Source organism: Dicentrarchus labrax, unplaced genomic scaffold, assembly GCF_905237075.1.
Source record: "Dicentrarchus labrax unplaced genomic scaffold, dlabrax2021, whole genome shotgun sequence".
Classification (NCBI taxonomy): Eukaryota; Metazoa; Chordata; class Actinopteri; family Moronidae; genus Dicentrarchus; species Dicentrarchus labrax.
The window spans coordinates 14,812,906-14,830,256 of record NW_026136707.1 but is presented as its reverse complement, the minus strand read 5'-3'; the positions used below and the strand labels follow the sequence as shown (position 1 = coordinate 14,830,256).

General features: G+C 38.5%; 1 protein-coding gene and 1 long non-coding RNA gene across 3 annotated transcripts; both read right to left on the bottom strand.

Moving 5' to 3' along the window:
* Positions 1-7,352: 7,352 nt before the first annotated feature.
* On the bottom strand, positions 7,353-9,520 carry LOC127366593 (uncharacterized). Its single transcript, XR_007885337.1, has 2 exons — positions 8,901-9,520; positions 7,353-8,175 (listed from the first exon to the last, which is right to left on the bottom strand). It is a non-coding gene; the product is annotated as an uncharacterized LOC127366593 (long non-coding RNA).
* A 1,487-nt stretch (positions 9,521-11,007) lies between these two features.
* On the bottom strand, positions 11,008-16,646 carry spaca6 (sperm acrosome associated 6). Of its 2 annotated transcripts, XM_051405621.1 has the most exons (9): positions 16,166-16,646; positions 15,896-15,982; positions 15,612-15,683; positions 15,323-15,346; positions 15,144-15,221; positions 14,501-14,604; positions 13,178-13,334; positions 12,205-12,388; positions 11,008-12,032 (listed from the first exon to the last, which is right to left on the bottom strand). In XM_051405621.1, exons 1-9 carry the CDS (start codon positions 16,377-16,379, stop codon positions 11,960-11,962), a joined length of 993 nt encoding a protein of 330 aa, XP_051261581.1. In that variant the 5' UTR covers positions 16,380-16,646; the 3' UTR covers positions 11,008-11,959. The 2 variants fall into 2 exon arrangements, with proteins under 2 accessions (XP_051261581.1, XP_051261582.1); XM_051405622.1 differs by lacking the exon at positions 15,896-15,982.
* Between the last annotated feature and the right edge of the window lie 705 nt (positions 16,647-17,351).

The window sequence follows — 17,351 nt, the reverse complement described above, 5'->3', positions numbered from 1 at the left end:
TTGTCATTACCCATTAGCCATCTTCGTTACAAACCTCACCTAATCTTACAAGTCAGGCCAACTCTCAGTGTACTGTACTATACTATTTGTCTTGGGTCCTATGCGTTCGACTGTCCTGTGTCCTGTGTTATATCGCACCAATTAAAAAACAAAAACACAGCTAATAATAACTAGTTAATCCTACTAGGAGTCACAACAACAACAACAACAAAAAAAGCTTTTGCCACTTTGGTGATTTATAAAAAGAAGAATTGTTTTCCATTACATGTTGGGTGGAGTGCTTGCTTTTTGTTTTTCAGAGAGCAGTTAAAGTGCAAAGGGAGTGATTTGTAATGCTTACAAACAATTGTGGAGCTGTCCCATACCAATCAGGGTGCGGGACTAAATAAACAGGTACTGTAAGTGCAAAAACGTCATAAATAAGGTGTTCCTGGTTGCACAAAGTGGCTCTTGACGATTAAAATAACATCCAAAGGGCAATATTTCAAACATCAAGTGCACCGTTGTCATCAATATATTTTTGGACAAAGGTTAATGTATGTACACATTCTGATGTTAGGTGTGGAGGAGGTGGATATTATGGAAATTATGATTTTCCTCACAGATAATTTAAGAATTAAACAATGATACAACAAACAGTTGCCTTTAGTCTATTTAATAAAGCAGGACAGAGCTGTAAACTACAGGTCTGACCCAGAGTCACTTTTTGAAATCTTGGGAATACATGTTAATGACCATCTCAGCCTTGAGGACAGGAAGGGAGAAAAAGGAGCATCACAGTTAAATGTTCTAATCTTTCGTAGGCAACAAAGCAAGTTGGTTACACACAAATTGTTAAATGTATCATACAATTGGGCATCAGTTTTATTCAGGTATTCAGGTGTAGAGGAGAAAAATACATAGGCTCATAATAAAATGCACTAATGCAATAATACATGATTATAGAAAACTAGAATACACTTAGACTAAGTGTATTTCAATACTTCATGGGTGTAAATTGGCCTACTACTACTGCTGCTGCTCTCTTTGTCTTAAACTTTTCCTTGTATGCACATGGAAAAGTTTAAGACAGGGAGGTGTGCTCTCCCTGCCTTAATCTTTTCCACGTATGCATGTGGAAGGGCAAGGAGGTCCCAGAACAGAGCCATACCACCAAATATAACAGTCTGCTTTTGGAAATAGAAGTTTATTTTGACAAAAGTTGTCCTGACTGAAACAAAAATTATTACTAATTTCTATGATGCAGGGCTGAGAAAGAGCCTGTAGGGATTCTTTTGGGCTCTGTGCAGGCACCTCGCCAATATCACTGATGCTGGACAGGTGAGTATCAGTGATCTTCTGGGGTGTTTTAATTACTCTCTGCAGAGTCTTCCTGTCTGGGCTGCACATCCCATGCCAGTTTGTGATGTTTCCAGTCAAGACGTTCTTGCTCCTCTGTAAAAGCCTTAATAAACTTATTTTTGGGGCTTTTACTGGCTTTAATGGATAGTGACAACTGAAGAGTAACAGGAGGGGGGGTAGAGAGAGAGGATGACATGCAGCAGAGGGCCGAATGATTCAAACCCTTGGTTGCTGCAACAGGGGCTCAGCCTTGGTACATGGGGCACCAGCTCTAACAGGTGAGCTATCAGGGTGCCCCTCCTCTGTAAAAGTTGGAACTTGTCACAGGAATGTTGCTTTTTTAGGTTTCCCTAAGAAATACTGTGTTTTCTATGCATGCTTTCTTATCCAGGGTGGAGATGTGAGATGACCATGACAGGTTCTTTGAGATGTTTGGCCTCTATTTTCCTAAAATCAACAATCAGCTCCTTGGTTTTGCTGACTGTTTTCTGTGTACCACTCTAAAAGATTGTTTTTTTTTTGTGATCAATTTTTTATTGAAACATTTACAATATATATATATATATTCACATCATATTTTTTTTTTCTTTTTCCATTTTCACTACCCAGCAATGGAAACAGAAACAAAGTCTCTACATCCTTAGGAAGGCAACAATATTAGAACCCCTATACCACCAACAGCCCCCCCAAGGCAACTCCCTATGATACACTCTAAAAGATTGTTGATTTCCTCCCAATATGAAGTCTCTTCATTGTTACGGGCCAATGACGGTGGTGTCATATACAAACAGAGTTGTCTCTATGTCGGGGGATGCTCTGGCCCGGATTGTTTTTCATTTCCTCTGTGGATCTGCTGGTTCTGAAGGCAAACTGGTGGGGGTCCAGGCTGGCAGGGATGTTATTCTTTATGTGCTGGAGAACCAGTTTGTCAAAGCAGTTAATCAGAATTGGGATGAGTGTCACAATGCGGTAGTTGTTTGGACTATACTTAAGGGACGCTGTCTGGAAGCCAGTGGGAACACTCTCCTGTGACAGTTATATGTTAAAAAGGTCAGTAATGACATTAACGAGATGATTGGCACATGTTTTTAGTACCAGTGATGTTATCAGGCCCAGCAGTTTTAGTCATATTCACTCTGTGTGGATACTGATGACAGCCGATCCTCTGGAGGTGGAGTAGACTTTACAGCTGAAATTGTACATTTATTATGTAAAACATAAGCTGATTTGTGTAAAAAAAATGTTTTATCAAAAGAGTGAGCACAACCATAAGCCAAATAGGACTTGACCTTTTTGTATAAGGCAAGAATACTAAATACTTTTCTTAAAGGTCCAGTGTGCAACAATAAGGAGATTCTACTGGCAGAAATGGAATATAATATTCACAAGTATGATTTTCATTAGTATACAATAATATATACAATAATCTGAAAATACAATAAATTGTTGTGTTTTTCGTTACCTTAGAATGAGCTGTTTTTATCTACAGCCAGCACAGGTCTCCTTCCATGAACTCTGCCATGTTTTATGTGTTTTTTACAGTAGACCTTGACCAGATCACCACAAGACCAATGGCATCATGAGGAAACACTTCTCATACAACACACAAGACACTAACTGTCTGACTGTCTGTCAGATAGGCAGTGAGTCAAAGCTTATGATGGTGGTTAAAAACTGTAGTTTGGCAGACAAATATATTCTTTCACATGAGTAAAGGTGTCTTGATTTCCTCAAGAGCAGTTTCGACATTACTCATCATATCTCACACTGATACCCAGTGTTTGGTCTCTAATAGCAACACATCTGGATCATCATGGATATTCTGTCCAGGCTGTAAAGCAGACAATGTGCATCTTAAAGCTCTGATGTGATTTACTACAAAACACTACAGTTACAGAGCCTTAATGAGTCAGGGAATAGAGCGAAATGGAAAAATAATTTTTTTTAGGAGCAAACCAAAAGTCTGACGAAGCCAAACATCACTTCCTCTCATGTCTGTTTTCAATTAGCCTGTCCTCCCCCGCCCTGTCTGGGCCTCCCTCCCTGACTTCAGGAAAGAGGAACAGCTGGCACACATGTTGGGGTGCACGTTAGATCTGTTACAAATCGGAAGGAGAAGAGACCACCTCCAGCACCAGACTCTTTTTGGTCTCGTTCTATCTGAGAAGCTCATGTTGTCTCAGAGGAAGCTGTGATTTACAGGAGGATGGGTTGAATCTCAAACTGCAGAAGCTCCTCCATGTGAAAACATGTGAAACCACCATGGTGGTTATATGACTTAATACTTCATAATAAATACAAGATTACATGTCAAGATTTAAATATTGTCAATGCTGTGGTAGATAAGAGGAAATGAGTACTATAAGGGTTATGACAATTTATCATTAACACAATAAACACAATAAAACAAGTTTGTTTTCACTCTTTTGTTGGTGTGGCTTGTGGTTGCCATTACCAATCCAGTGTTTTCCACTTTAGATTTATGGTGTACATTTTATCATTATCCTTTTACTAATTTCTGTACTGCAAAAAAGAAAGAAAAAGAAATCCAAATGGGTTGAAATGAGAGAATGAACCAATATACAGAATAAAAATGGAGAACCCTCTTAGATCATTCTGTTATTTTTGGCACTCAGTATTTGGACAAATTAAGTTGAGGGTGTTCCCCCATGCTGCAGAGACAGCTTTCATCTGACGATCTCAGGGTCAGCTGCAGCATGCACACTCATACTGGTGGAGCTGCCATCATTTACAGGAACTTGCGCAAAAACACATAATTTGATACTGCATACCAGTGGACACCAATCAGAGCCCACAACTTTCCCGCAAAATGTCACGCTGCTCTTAACTGCAGTTCCCCCTTGGGCTTGTCACAGTAATTTCTCACGCCTGGAACGTCATGACAATGAGCATCTTTTAGTCATTATCACCATAGTTTTGTAAAAATTGTTTGAGTGTCTAAAATTAATTGAATTAAATATATTTAAGACATTATGAAGTTTGCCCCCTTTGGAGTGAATGTGTCATTTTTAAATGAGATGAGATGACATTATTATTATATATTAACCTCTGGTAATGTCTAACTAATAAAGAATACAAATAAATAATATAATGTCATCTTTAAACTAGTCAGGCAACTTTAAAAATCTCTTTAAAAATGGAGCAGTTATATCTCTGAGATCTAAATCAGATAATTTCTGTCTTAGAAATGAACGAGGCACAGAAACCCAACTGGGCAACAATGAAGCTGTCACAAATATTTGATAAAGCCCAATTCAGGTGAAAAAAACTGATGAGTTACAATGACATAATAATGGCATTTTCTACAACAGTTAATTTACAGTGTGTACATTATGATACATTGGAAAAAGTAGTCTTAAGTGATTGCTTCCTAGAATTATGATGCTTGTATAATATAAACAAGAATGAAAGCCTCAAGCAGCTCAAAGTTACACCTTTTACACATAAAAGATTCTGAAAGAAAGGAGATATTTATGGCTCTGTCAACAGTGAGATCTGCTGAAGGAGTTTTTTTGACGTAAAACCATAATGATTCTTTCAACCTCACGGGCACTCCTCTCAGTTGCCTATTAACCATTTAGATAGGGAGAGTGAGTTGGGGTCCAAAAGAGGGAAAACACATGAAAGACTAAAAGTCTAGAAGCAGCTAGGGCCTAGAGGGCTAATATAATCCAGAGTAAAACAAAAATACAAACACATAACATTTCACATCCATATAGTTTACATTTCCTGCTGTAAAGGCTTGTCACAATGCATCATTGGTTGCCTTGGAAATGAGCAGCCTAGTGGGAAAAAACACAAGCAATCTGCCCATTAAATGACAAGTTAAGTGTTGAGTCATGTCTGACTATATTTAGAAACTCTCTGAGTGCTTTATAAGATTCGCACATCCCAGTCAGTCCTCATATTGTGTTTTCTCCACCGGAAAGACATCATTCATTTGGGGAGACTTACTGCGGGTTTCTCAAATGGTCAGCAGAACTGTAATTTTAGCTATTTTAACTATTTTATAGGAAAACAGATTCTAACAATGTAAAAATGTCATACTCTTCATCTAGTTTCATCTGATACAAAACAGGGTTCTCAAAAACATAAACCCCCTGTAGTGACTTAGGGAGTAGGACTATTAGAGAAGATTTGGAAGTCAGAGGTAAAGGAAAGATTCTAATATATTAAAATAATTTTTAAAAAGTTTTGTTGTCAGGTAATTTATTTAAATATGTAGATAAATTAAATAAATTAGAATGAATTCAGCTTTTTTTGTTTCCAACATCTTTTTGTTGCAAACAAGGACTATTGAAGCATAAAATATGAGTTATTAACATAAATACTTATCCCCAAAATGAAACAATGAAAGGAAAATAATTAAATAATAATAATTTACCCATGGGATTATTATAGTATTCCTGATTCTGATACTGATTCTGAAACACAAAGAACAAACACTCAGACATTGTCTTAAGGTGTAATGGCTTTTAGTAATTCTATTATTAATATGCCCATCAATGGTGGAACCTAGAACAGACCTGCATTGATAAAGTATTAGTGTGGTAATCATGTCAGTGACCTCTCACAGTTGCAGAGGTCAACAAAGAGCATAGAGTTTCTAACGTTATCACAAGTCAAGATAATAATTTGAAGGTTAACATGCAAAATGAGTTGAAAAGAGAAACTCAGATTCAATCTGTGTTACATAATGTACTGTATAATGCTACAGTGTTGTTACTTTGATTCTCAACTACAAACATTATTAACAACCAACATGTTGAGCGGCCGGTCAAAATCCCAGATACAGCTTTGTCTGGTACATATTTTGGATTCTTCATCACATGGTCTTCCAGCTTGGGTGCTGTGGTTCCCAGCAGAAGTCTGGTATTGGTGTGAGGTGATGCACAAAAGAGCAGACTGTGCCTGAGTTGTCCAATATCTCCTTCTTGTACCTGGAACCACCAACCACAGTAACAGTCTGTTGCTCTGCGGTTATCAGAATAAAACAGGAGGTTCTTAGCAACCATGTGACTATTAATAAGAAAGTCAAACACTTTGTATCAGAGCATTTGTCAGTAACATGATTGTTTACTTTGACTAATTTGCTGGTTATTAATGTGCTTAAGTTTTAAACACGCTGTTCCCTTCCCTCTTTTGGATCTTACTGACTGTTGTCCATGTGATCTCACTTTTAAGTGAAGCAAAATTTTACTTTGCAACTTCAAAGACATGGAGATAAGGTGTGACTGGCGAATGAAGAGGAGGAGGGTCACAAAGACTTCACACTGAAATGACAGGAGAATAGATTCAAAGTTTGGCAGCAATGAAGAGTGAACGCCCATAGTCAGCTGATTAATGACAACTGCAGAGAGAGAGTTGTGTTGAATAAATGAGCATAAAGATAGGCTTGATTGAACATATGCTAAACTCAAAAAATCAAATACAGTAAATAGGATAATAAAGAAAAAACTAAACTAAAAACTAAAATGATTTTACATGATGGAGTGCACTTCTGTGTCGTTTACCAGATGGTAGCTGAAAAGGGTACCAGTGATGTTCTGGGTGGTTTCAATCAGCCTCTGCAGGGCCCTACTGTCCTGGGCTGTGTATATCTCATGCCAGTTTGTGACGTTTCTATGGATTTCTATCACTCCTCTGTAAAAGTTAATGAGCACTGTATCTTATCTCTGCATGTTATCTATATGAGGCTTTAATGATGAACAAAAAGAAAAGACAGAACCTGTTATTTTTAGAGCACATTAGAAGTTATATTTCTGTCACAAAATGTGTAAAGTGTTTACTCAAACACATAGCCATACTCCCAGTCCTGACCATAAACCTTTGTACAGTGTAATGCAATACTATCCAACAGCGCTACAATAACTACTATATTAAACTTAGACTGTTCCATTTGTATTTAATTTAGTATTCTGTGTGTTATTCTTCTGTAGTAGTAGTATTGTGTAAATGCAACAATGAAAATGGAAAATGTAGAGAAATGATTTGTGAGAGTAATATACAATTATTATTCATTTTTGAACAGATAGAAAGAAAATGGAAAGAAAAGGGAAATATATATTTTTGTATCATTTAACATCAGAAACTCAGATTCAATCTGTGTTACATCATGTACTGTATAATGCTACAGTGTTGTTACTTTGATTCTCAACTACAAACATTATTAACAACCAACATGTTGAGTGGATGGTCAAAATCCCAGATACAGCTTTGTCTGGTACATATTTTGGATTCTTCATCACATGGTCTTCCAGCTTGGGTGCTGTGGTTCCCAGCAGAAGTCTGGTATTGGTGTGAGGTGATGCACAAAAGAGCAGACTGTGCCTGAGTTGTCCAATATCTCCTTCTTGTACCTGGAACCACCAACCACAGTAACAGTCTGTTTCCCTGCGGTTATCAGAATAAAACAGGAGGTTCTTAGCAACCATGTGACTATTAATAAAAAAGTCAAACACTTTGTATCAGAGCATTTGTCAGTAAGATGATTGTTTACTTTGACTAATTTGCTGGTTATTAATGTGTTTAAGTTTTAAACACGCTGTTCCCTTCCCTCTTTTGGGACTTACTGACTGACTTTCACTTTTAAGTGAAGCTAAATTTTACTTTGCAACTTCAAAGACATGGAGATAAGGTGTGACTGAGCAGAATAATCATCATATTGAAAATGAAAGCCCCCTGATGGACACTAGTGCTGGTGAAGGGATGAAGAGAACGACTGAAGATCTGGATGTGACGAGGAGCAGACTGGGCACTGGAGGTGATGAACTGGAGGCGAATGGAGAGGAGGAGGGTCACAAAGACTTCACACTGAAATGACAGGAGAATAGATTCAAAGTTTGGCAGCAATGAAGAGTGAACGCCCATAGTCAGCTGATTAATGACAACTGCAGAGAGAGAGTTGTGTTGAATAAATGAGCATAAAGATAGGCTTGATTGAACGTATGCTAAACTCAGAAAATCAAATACAGTAAATAGGTGAATAAAGAAAAAACTAAAGACTTAAATGATTTTACATGATGGAGTGCACTTCTGTGTCGTTTACCAGATGGTAGCTGGCTGAACAGGCTGAACAGGGTACCAGTGATGTTCTGGGTGGTTTCAATCAGCCTCTGCAGGGCCCTACTGTCCTGGGCTGTGTATATCCCATGCCAGTTTGTAAAGTTTCCATGGATTTCTATCACTCCTCTGTAAAAGTTAACGAGCACTGTATCTTATCTCTGCATGTTATCTATATGAGGCTTTAATGATGAACAATAAACCTCTGTACAGTGTAATGCAATACTATCCAACAGCGCTACAATAAATACGATATTAGACTTAGACTGTTCCATTTGTATGAATTTAGTATTCTGTGTGTTCTTCTTCTGTAGTAGTAGTATCATGTAAATGTCAGTGCAACAATGAAAATGGAAAATGTAGAAAAATGATTTGTGAGAGTAATATACAATTATTATTCATTTTTTCAACTGATAGAAAGAAAATGTAAAGAAAAGGGAAATATATATTTTTGTATTATTTGTTTATGTACTCACCTTTTCTTTTGATTTATCTGATAACCTTTCAGTGACTTTTGCCACTTCTCGGATTCCAGATGTTGATTATGAACTTGTCTTTGTGAATAAATGTGATCCTGTGTACTACATGAGTTTGTGAGTGTAAGTCAGACTGACCTGTAGCAACCAGGTTTAGCCTGTCACTCCTTTTCTGAAGGGGAAGCAAAGTATACAATCACTAAACAAAGTACTTGTTGCCTTTTGGAGTCACAAAAGGTTTACAGTGATATTTTTGTGCCATTTTTCCACCTTAAGAAGTGTTTTCAGGTCACTGATCAGAGTACAAAAGGGCAAGTAGAACCTGTTATCTAATGCTTAATGACTTTTGCCAATCACTCAGACCACAAAGGCAGACCCTGACATCAGAGGGGTTTGGGCGAGGCATTGGCCTTTGAAGGGTTCAATCTAAGAACTAATGTTAGAAAAAAACAAAAAAACCCAGTATGACTACAGGATCACACTTTTAGTAAAAATCATCTTTGCAAGTACTTCCCCATCCTCTCATGTGATTCAGATTTGTTTTGGGGCAATGTGTCTTTCGTTTTAGCAACCAAACAGCCCTGATGTGACACACTGTAAATGTAACAGTAAAGTTCAATGCAGAGTCAGTGTCAGTGTACAGTATGATTGATCTTCATCTTCTCATGCTTTCTGCCATGAGGTGCAGTGTTGCTTCCTCCTTGTGGTCACCTGTGGGCTTGACCGTTTCTGCCAGCTGAATCCGCACACACAGGCCATCAGATGTTTTTTTTTACATTGTAGTCTTCTTTGAAATTTGACTTTGGTCCATAAGCCAGCACTATTTATTCAGGTTAAATTAAAAGTGCAACCTAGTCCACAATCCTCACCTAAGTTTCACCTCATCCTCCCGTTTCATCACAGCTCTGCTTGTTGTTCTGACTGAAGGCTTGATGTTCACTCATTGTCTCTCACTTCTTCTACTACTGGTGTCCTTCCATTATGATATTTCCACACACCTCCTGCCAAAATGCACTACACCCTTCCTGTATACAAAGCAGTCTTTCACTGTGCTCGATACCTTTGTAACCCTTTACCCATACCGGAGCCCAACAGCATATAATATAACCCAGCATCATCAATGTTATTGCCCCACCAGATCAGTTCATTTTAGCTCTATAACATTACTCCTCTGTCCTCCAGAGCTGTCAAAGCAGTCACCAAACCCTTCTTTAGCCCCCCCCCTTACAGTAAATATCAGTACAAGGACAGCCATAGAAAAGAACTGACACACTCTTGGTGGTGATAAACAAAAGTAACATTATCCACGTAGTGTTGTTAAAACTAAAACTACATTTGTTTTGAGGATAATTTCAAATGTAATAGTAATGGGACAACTGATATTTTCACATTTATTGTGGAAAACTAAACACAGCATTTCATTTAATCTTTATTTAATCAATTAGTGGAAGTATATAGACCATTTACTTAAGTAAAAGCAGCAACCTTATAACATAAAAATACAGAAGGGTTGTAAACCTAAGGCTCTAAAAAGGGTTACTGCATAACGAATACTTACTTTACTATAATACTTTTGATAAGTTATGAACCATCAGAAGTTTAAGTGTCATAATGCAAAATGGTTCCTTTTAGAGTGTTAGATTTATTTAGAGAATGATAATATCATTATTGCTTATGGCTTAAAGGACAATTCCGGCGCAATTCTCTCTCTCTCGTAGCCCTTTCACAGAGCTCCCACAGCTCTTCGTCTGTATATTCCGGCTCGAAAAGATAAGGACGTCCATCAAACTGAAAGGGTTCGTTATTGATGTCTTCAAATTCAGTTGAATAATCCGCCATCTCTTTAGTGTGTATCCTGTGGAAGCACTAGTCTCTGTTGCGCTCAGTGCTTTCTTCCGGCAACAACGTTTCCACGGAGATGTGAAGTGAATCTTGCGTGAAACGTTGTTGCCGGAAGAAAGCACAGACAAAGAGCGGCGGGAGCTCCGTGAAAGGCTACGAGAGAGCGAGAGAGCTACCGGTAGTCAATGCCGCAACACACGCCGCAGCGACTCATACCGGAGGGACCAGATGGACAGTTATCCGCTGAGTAAGTACAATAGACAAGTCGTGTTTTACATCGGTGCTTTTATTTCTGATATATTGAGCAAATTACGTTTGTTTTAGTTCACATCGCCAGCTGTAAGTCTTGATCATTGATCTGCATGAATGACCTAACCCCTGACTGTTTTCCCAAGATGGCGCCCGCCTGTATATGCGAACGCTACTGTTGTTCTAAACTATCTTTTTAATAAACTGTCTGTGCACTTTCAAAGTTCTCAATGCTTCGGTTTATACATAGGGACCCTCATTATGCTACCGTGTAAGTGTGGTGCTATTTTGAGTCTTGTTAGTGGTATAAAAAGCAATTTCTTTTCACGTTACTCGGTGCCCCGTCGACTAGCGTTATAAGCTAATTAGTGGTTTGTGCTAAAACTGGTCACGGGTCGATTAGCATGAAAACATATCCCAGAGAACAGACCAACTCGGTACACATGTGTTATTAACCCCAGGTTCATTTTGCGCCGGAATTGTCCTTTAACTGAATTGTGATGCAGCATATCTATACTGCTGCATAATATACTGTTGGCAGTTTATTCTACATGCTGCTTCATATTTTATAAGCTCTTCATATGTTTTGTATATCATGTCTAAATATGCAAAGTAAGAAGTAACTATAGCTGTCACAGGATGTAGTGGAATAAAAATTACAATATTTCTCTCTTGAGTAGAAGTATAAAGTTCCATAAAATTAAAATAAGTCAAAGCAAGGTACCTAAAAATTGTACTTAAAGTAAGAGAGCAAACCTATACTTTCCATCACTGGCTGGCACAAATGAGAATAAATGGTTGTTGCATAGAGCACAGTGTAGACTGATACCGCTGATAAAGATGTGCATCCTGCCCTCCAGTGGTGGAAGGAGTCACACACAGGCTTACTGTAAGCTATGACGTAACGCTGTAGAAAACCAGAGGATTAATGAAATTCCTTTAATGCACTACATGCATCTTCCCAACTCTCAGAATCCTAAATCTTCATCTGCTTGTTCAGCGTAACTTGTTTGCTCTGGTATTGATGACCAATACAGAGTCCTGCAATAGTAAAAAAAAAAAAAGAAGAAAAGTGGGGAGATATGATAGCAGCTGATATACTGAATATGCCTTGGCTACAGGCGCCTTGAATTCACAGGAAAGGAGTGCATTTATAATATAAGTTTCTTTGCTGTTCACATCTCATATTGTGCAAATAATAGGTTTGTTTTACCCCAGGGAAAGGAATAGCAGCAGAAGCAAAGCAGTTAAACAGGCGATGAGAAGCGGTGGTGAGGGGAGGGGGAGGAGGGAGTGGGGAGGACCACCAAGCGCAGGGAGTAACCGCCCTCCTGGGAGCAGAGACAGGTCGAATATCTCCTGAAGCTCTGTGTGGCCTGCCACAACCTGGGGGGTCACTGAGAGAGAGAAAGAGATGAAGAGAAAGAATAGAGGGGAGCATTTGAACTTACATTAAGGACACAAAGTAAAAGATAATGGTGAAGGAACAGGGAGAGTACGAAAGTAAAATCACTGTTCTGAAGTTACATAGTTTCCTAAGAAATCTTAGTGCAAATATATTTGAAAAGGTTTTAATCAGGAGATACAAATGTACTCATACATACATGCTTACATTACATGCCTCTGTATGAATATGCATATATATGTGTATTTAAGGGATAATGCCCACCAAGGTGTCCATTATCAGGAATTAATGGACAACGTGGAGGCCAGAACTGTCCTTAAAGGGCATTATCCAGCTTATACAAAGAAAAAGAAAAGACATTTTCAAGCATTTCATATATTTATATATACATATACCGGCATATAGTATATTTTATATATACTGGTATATATATACAGTCTCCAATTCATGTAATTACTTTTAAAGAAGTTAATATTTTGAGTAAATATTATTCATCTGTTGTATCCATTATCTCACAAGACATAAGACATTTATTTATATCTAATGATGTAAATAAAATAAAATTGTACCCATAGAAAACACACTGTATTTCATCAACCAAAAATAATGGTCAAAATATATCAATCAGATATATTTTTTTCTACATTCCTTCAAACATTAAAATTATCAACACAAATGCTTTTTTGTATATTTATTTTGTGTCACGGTATAATATAATCCCATTGATTGGTATCAATCACAATTTCCAAATCTTTCTCCTAAAAGTGGTTTATCTTGCTACCTGTGAGATAATAGTATAGTCTGACAATGGAGCGCTGGCCCGAGTAGATTTCACACTGGTAGGTACCCTGATGTTGCAATCTGGCTGAAGGGATGGAATAGAGCGGATCCACCCCCGCGGTCACTTCTTTAAACTGATCCACCTGCTGGGTTTTCACCTGTCCAGGAAGAAATTCTTATGATGACAGCAATCATGTATGCTGATCTGCACAGATGCAAAGACCGAAAAAAGTACTGTTAAAGGAATAGTTTGCTTTTTAATTTCCTTGCCAAAAGCTAGATGAAGAGATTGATGCCACTTTCACACTGATACAAGCAGTCAGCATCCAGTTAGCTACACATATCATAAGACTTAAAAAGGGGGGAAACAGCTAGCCTAGCTTTTTTTCCAAAGGTAACAAAAATCCACCTACCAGCACCTCTAAAGCTTACTAATTAACCTGTTAGATCTTGTTTGTTTAAACCACACAAAAACTTAAGTTTAAAAATGGCAATTTTGTGGTTTTATTGAGAGTTATGAGCTAGAATATTTCTTTGCAGTGAATTCCTGCAGTCCCTGCTGGTTGCCTGGCACAAAGATTTCAGGTAAGTCACTGCACGTAGCAAATAAATAGTTCCTTATAAAACTCCCATAAAACCACAACTAGTTGTTTTTAGAAATTAAAGAAATGAGACCCTGTGTTGTGTGTTCTGTGCTCCATATATTGTCTGGGAAGGAACATATTTCATGTACTAGTCTGCCATATAGGTGGCTTACTACGATTGGCTAAGACACAGCACTTACATAAAAGATCAACAAGTTATTTTAGTACAAGATTAGCCAGCTTGTTTACAGAGCGTGTTATTTTATGATATATGACCAGTTTAGCACTGTGAAATGTTTTGCATCCACTCATCATGCTTTGTTGTTGCATCTCAGAGAATCACAACACCAAGGTGTTCATACAGAAGACATTTTGATATAAATTTGCTACATTTATGAACTCAACAACCTGAGAAGTAACAACAGGATTAACCGAGAGAGGGAACCCATGAGCCAATAAACACACACTAATAAATATTTGACAAGTGGAGTCACATTCTGTACAAACCCTGTTACTGGTTGGCAGATTTTTTATTTTTTTAGTCTAAGTCCGTCTAGCTGTTTCCTCCTGCCTCCAGACTTTATGCTTACCTAAGAAAACTGCTTCAGCTTCATTTGACAGACATGATAGTGGCATGAATTTTCTTATCTAACTCTTGGCAACAAAGCCAACATCTGTATTTCCCAAAATTAACTATCCCTTTAAAGGCATTGCAGTGGTTCACCATACACCAAGCATACCTCTTCAGCAAACCTCCAGATCACCTCGATATCGGTTGGTAAGTGAAATGGCACGTCGCACCACATTTGGCTCCTGCTGTTCTCTGTTACTTTAATTTCTTTAACTGAAATAAACATATAGCCACCCACATGCACACAGGCACACACACACACACACACACACACACACACACACACACACACACACTACTGATAACATTCACAGGGGGGCAGCTCTTGCAGTCTGAGCCCTCCTTAATGATAATACTTAAGCCCAGTCTCTGAGGAGTGGAGTAAAAGTGATGATATGCTAAACAGTGGCTGTGCTGTACAGGGTTGATACGAACACCATCGCGTGTGGGAGTCAACTGTCACCTTGCATAAAGAAGCCAAGGACTTAAAGAGTACCTTGGGGGTTCTGTGCAAAAGATATAATGTGTGGAAATAAAACCTTGCCTTGGTCTCTTTTTCAAATCCCGACTTTCTGCTAAGAGCATTTCAAGGATCAAAAGCAAAGCATTTTAAGGATCAAGAGTGGATGCTTATAAAGGTGAAAATATAGTTATGTAAGAATGTGTCAAGTCTGGATTAGTGCACCTTTTATGTAAAAAAAAAACTGTGATGTAACGGTATCCAATATGTTGGACAGATTAGCAATGCTTACCTGGACAGTCAAGAGGGAATTGGCAGGAGTCATACTGGCATGTAATACAATTGTACACGGCACCTGCACTCTGGAAACCTGATGGGTGCATGAAACTAATACTGATAAATGGATTAAGATATTATATTTCTAAAAATTGAAATGATATTGAAGACACACAAATAAATAAAGACACTAACCGCATGGAGGGAAACATCCAGAGACTGCGAAAACAAAGATAGTTAACTTTAGTATTAGTATGATTATACTCAATTTAAAAAGAATTTTATTTAGAACAGATGATTTAGTGCCAACCAGTATGAATCAGTTCAACCTGACGGCTTCCTTTATTCTCCAAAATATTTGAAAGGCTGTAATAACCTAACTATCTTATTACAGAGCGAGTACAGAGATCAGAGGGAGCTGTAATGACCTAATGTGGGCCTTAGATGAAAAGATGAAGGAAAAGGGAAAGAGACCATGTCTCACCTCTAGGCAGTTTGAAGGCAGCTGCGATGAAATTGTCTGCTGCTGTCTGCAACCTTTCCTCATACACCGTGTCTGATGGATGGAAAGGAGGAGGAGGAGGAGGAAGACAGAAATATTTGGCTCAACACATCCTGGTGAATTGTGTGCTTCAGGGCATCATTTTGAAATTTTTCATTTCTAACCCCCCCCCCCCATCCATTTCTGACCTTACTTAACAATTCTGACGCTCTAAAGACTCATTTATTTGTGCGGTTATGTGTCTATCAGAGCAGGTGTTTAGCTACCCTTATTCTGCTTTTTGTCAAACTCTTCTACCATGGGCAGAATCTCTGCATTCAGAATTTCTTTCAGCTGTTTCTCATAGCCTTCACCTTGAAAAAGGACAAATATCAGACAGGTATAAATCAACTTTTTCACTGTATACACCTACACATGCTATCACTAATTGTTTTTTCGAGCTGAATTACTATTCGAATGCATTTTATTACATTTGCCTTGAAGAAAAAACTCTAAAACATTATAAGAAAATAATAATAAAAGATAGTTTTCCGCACCTACTCTTCCAGCTTCAATTACTCCCTCGTGGTAGTTGAATATCCGGTCCAGCTTCTTGAAGCAGGTGTCAATATTTCTAACATTGTATTCAGTCAAAACGTGACCCCAACACAGGCGAAGACTGTCTTGCACATCAACGAAGCACTGATAGCAGCTTAGAGAGGTGCTGAACAGCAAGCTAACGCACACGAGCCACAGAGCAGATGTGCACATCTTTCAGCACAGGCATCAAACTTAAACAAAGGGTTTCTGTACTAACAGTTTTTATTCAAATCCTGGTCTCATAGTGACTACAATTCCAAGGTTTATATTCCAGGAGATGCTTGAAAAATCAATTCCATGAATATGGATTTTTATGTGTGTATATCCCATATAAAAGGATTTTGAAAGTAGCCTGCTTATATTGCCTCAACATGCTTGGGTTTGAGAAGAGAGCATCACAGACTCCCTCTACAATTCCCTCCATTCTATTGTCTCTAGTCCCCATTTCCTGCTGCCTCAATGCACCAGTTTTACTGCAGAGCACAGAGATGGAGCGAGCCAAGGAGGGAGGCGGCGGCATGGGGGGGAGAGGGGCAGATGAAGAGGGAGTTAAATGCTTATGTACGTATAGAGGGATAAAGTGGAAAGCATGTCGGCAAGAAATAGACAAAGAATAAAAGTCGAACGGTTGGTGTGGAGATGGCGAGATGGAGAACGAAAGCCAAAAAAAGGGAACAAAAGGGTCAACAAAATCAATACAATAGTGATCAACGAGAAAATGTATATTCTAGTCGGTGGAGTTTAGAAAATTCAAAAAGTATCAGTAAAAGAATGTTCGAGAAACAAGAAAATGAAGTGATGAGAGACAAAGAGGAGAGGAAAAGCAAAGGGGAAAGCAGGTGCAAGAGGTAAGAGAGGACACAAGTGACAGAGAGAGGCAGAGAAAGAGGAAGAGGGAGCGGGACTACAAATCAAGTCGACTGCCTCATCACATCCTGTATCCCCCGCTTGTCTCCCATCCTCCTCCTCCCCCCACCCCCTCTCCTCCCTGGTCCCTCACTCCTGGTGCATCTCCATGGCAACCAGACAGGGTGCCTAATACATGAACTTAATATATTTTCAGTGGCAGGGTGAGCTGGGTACTAATGCATTCATCTGTCTCCACACAGACAAGCCAATCAATATTAGGGAAGAGTCAGCTCT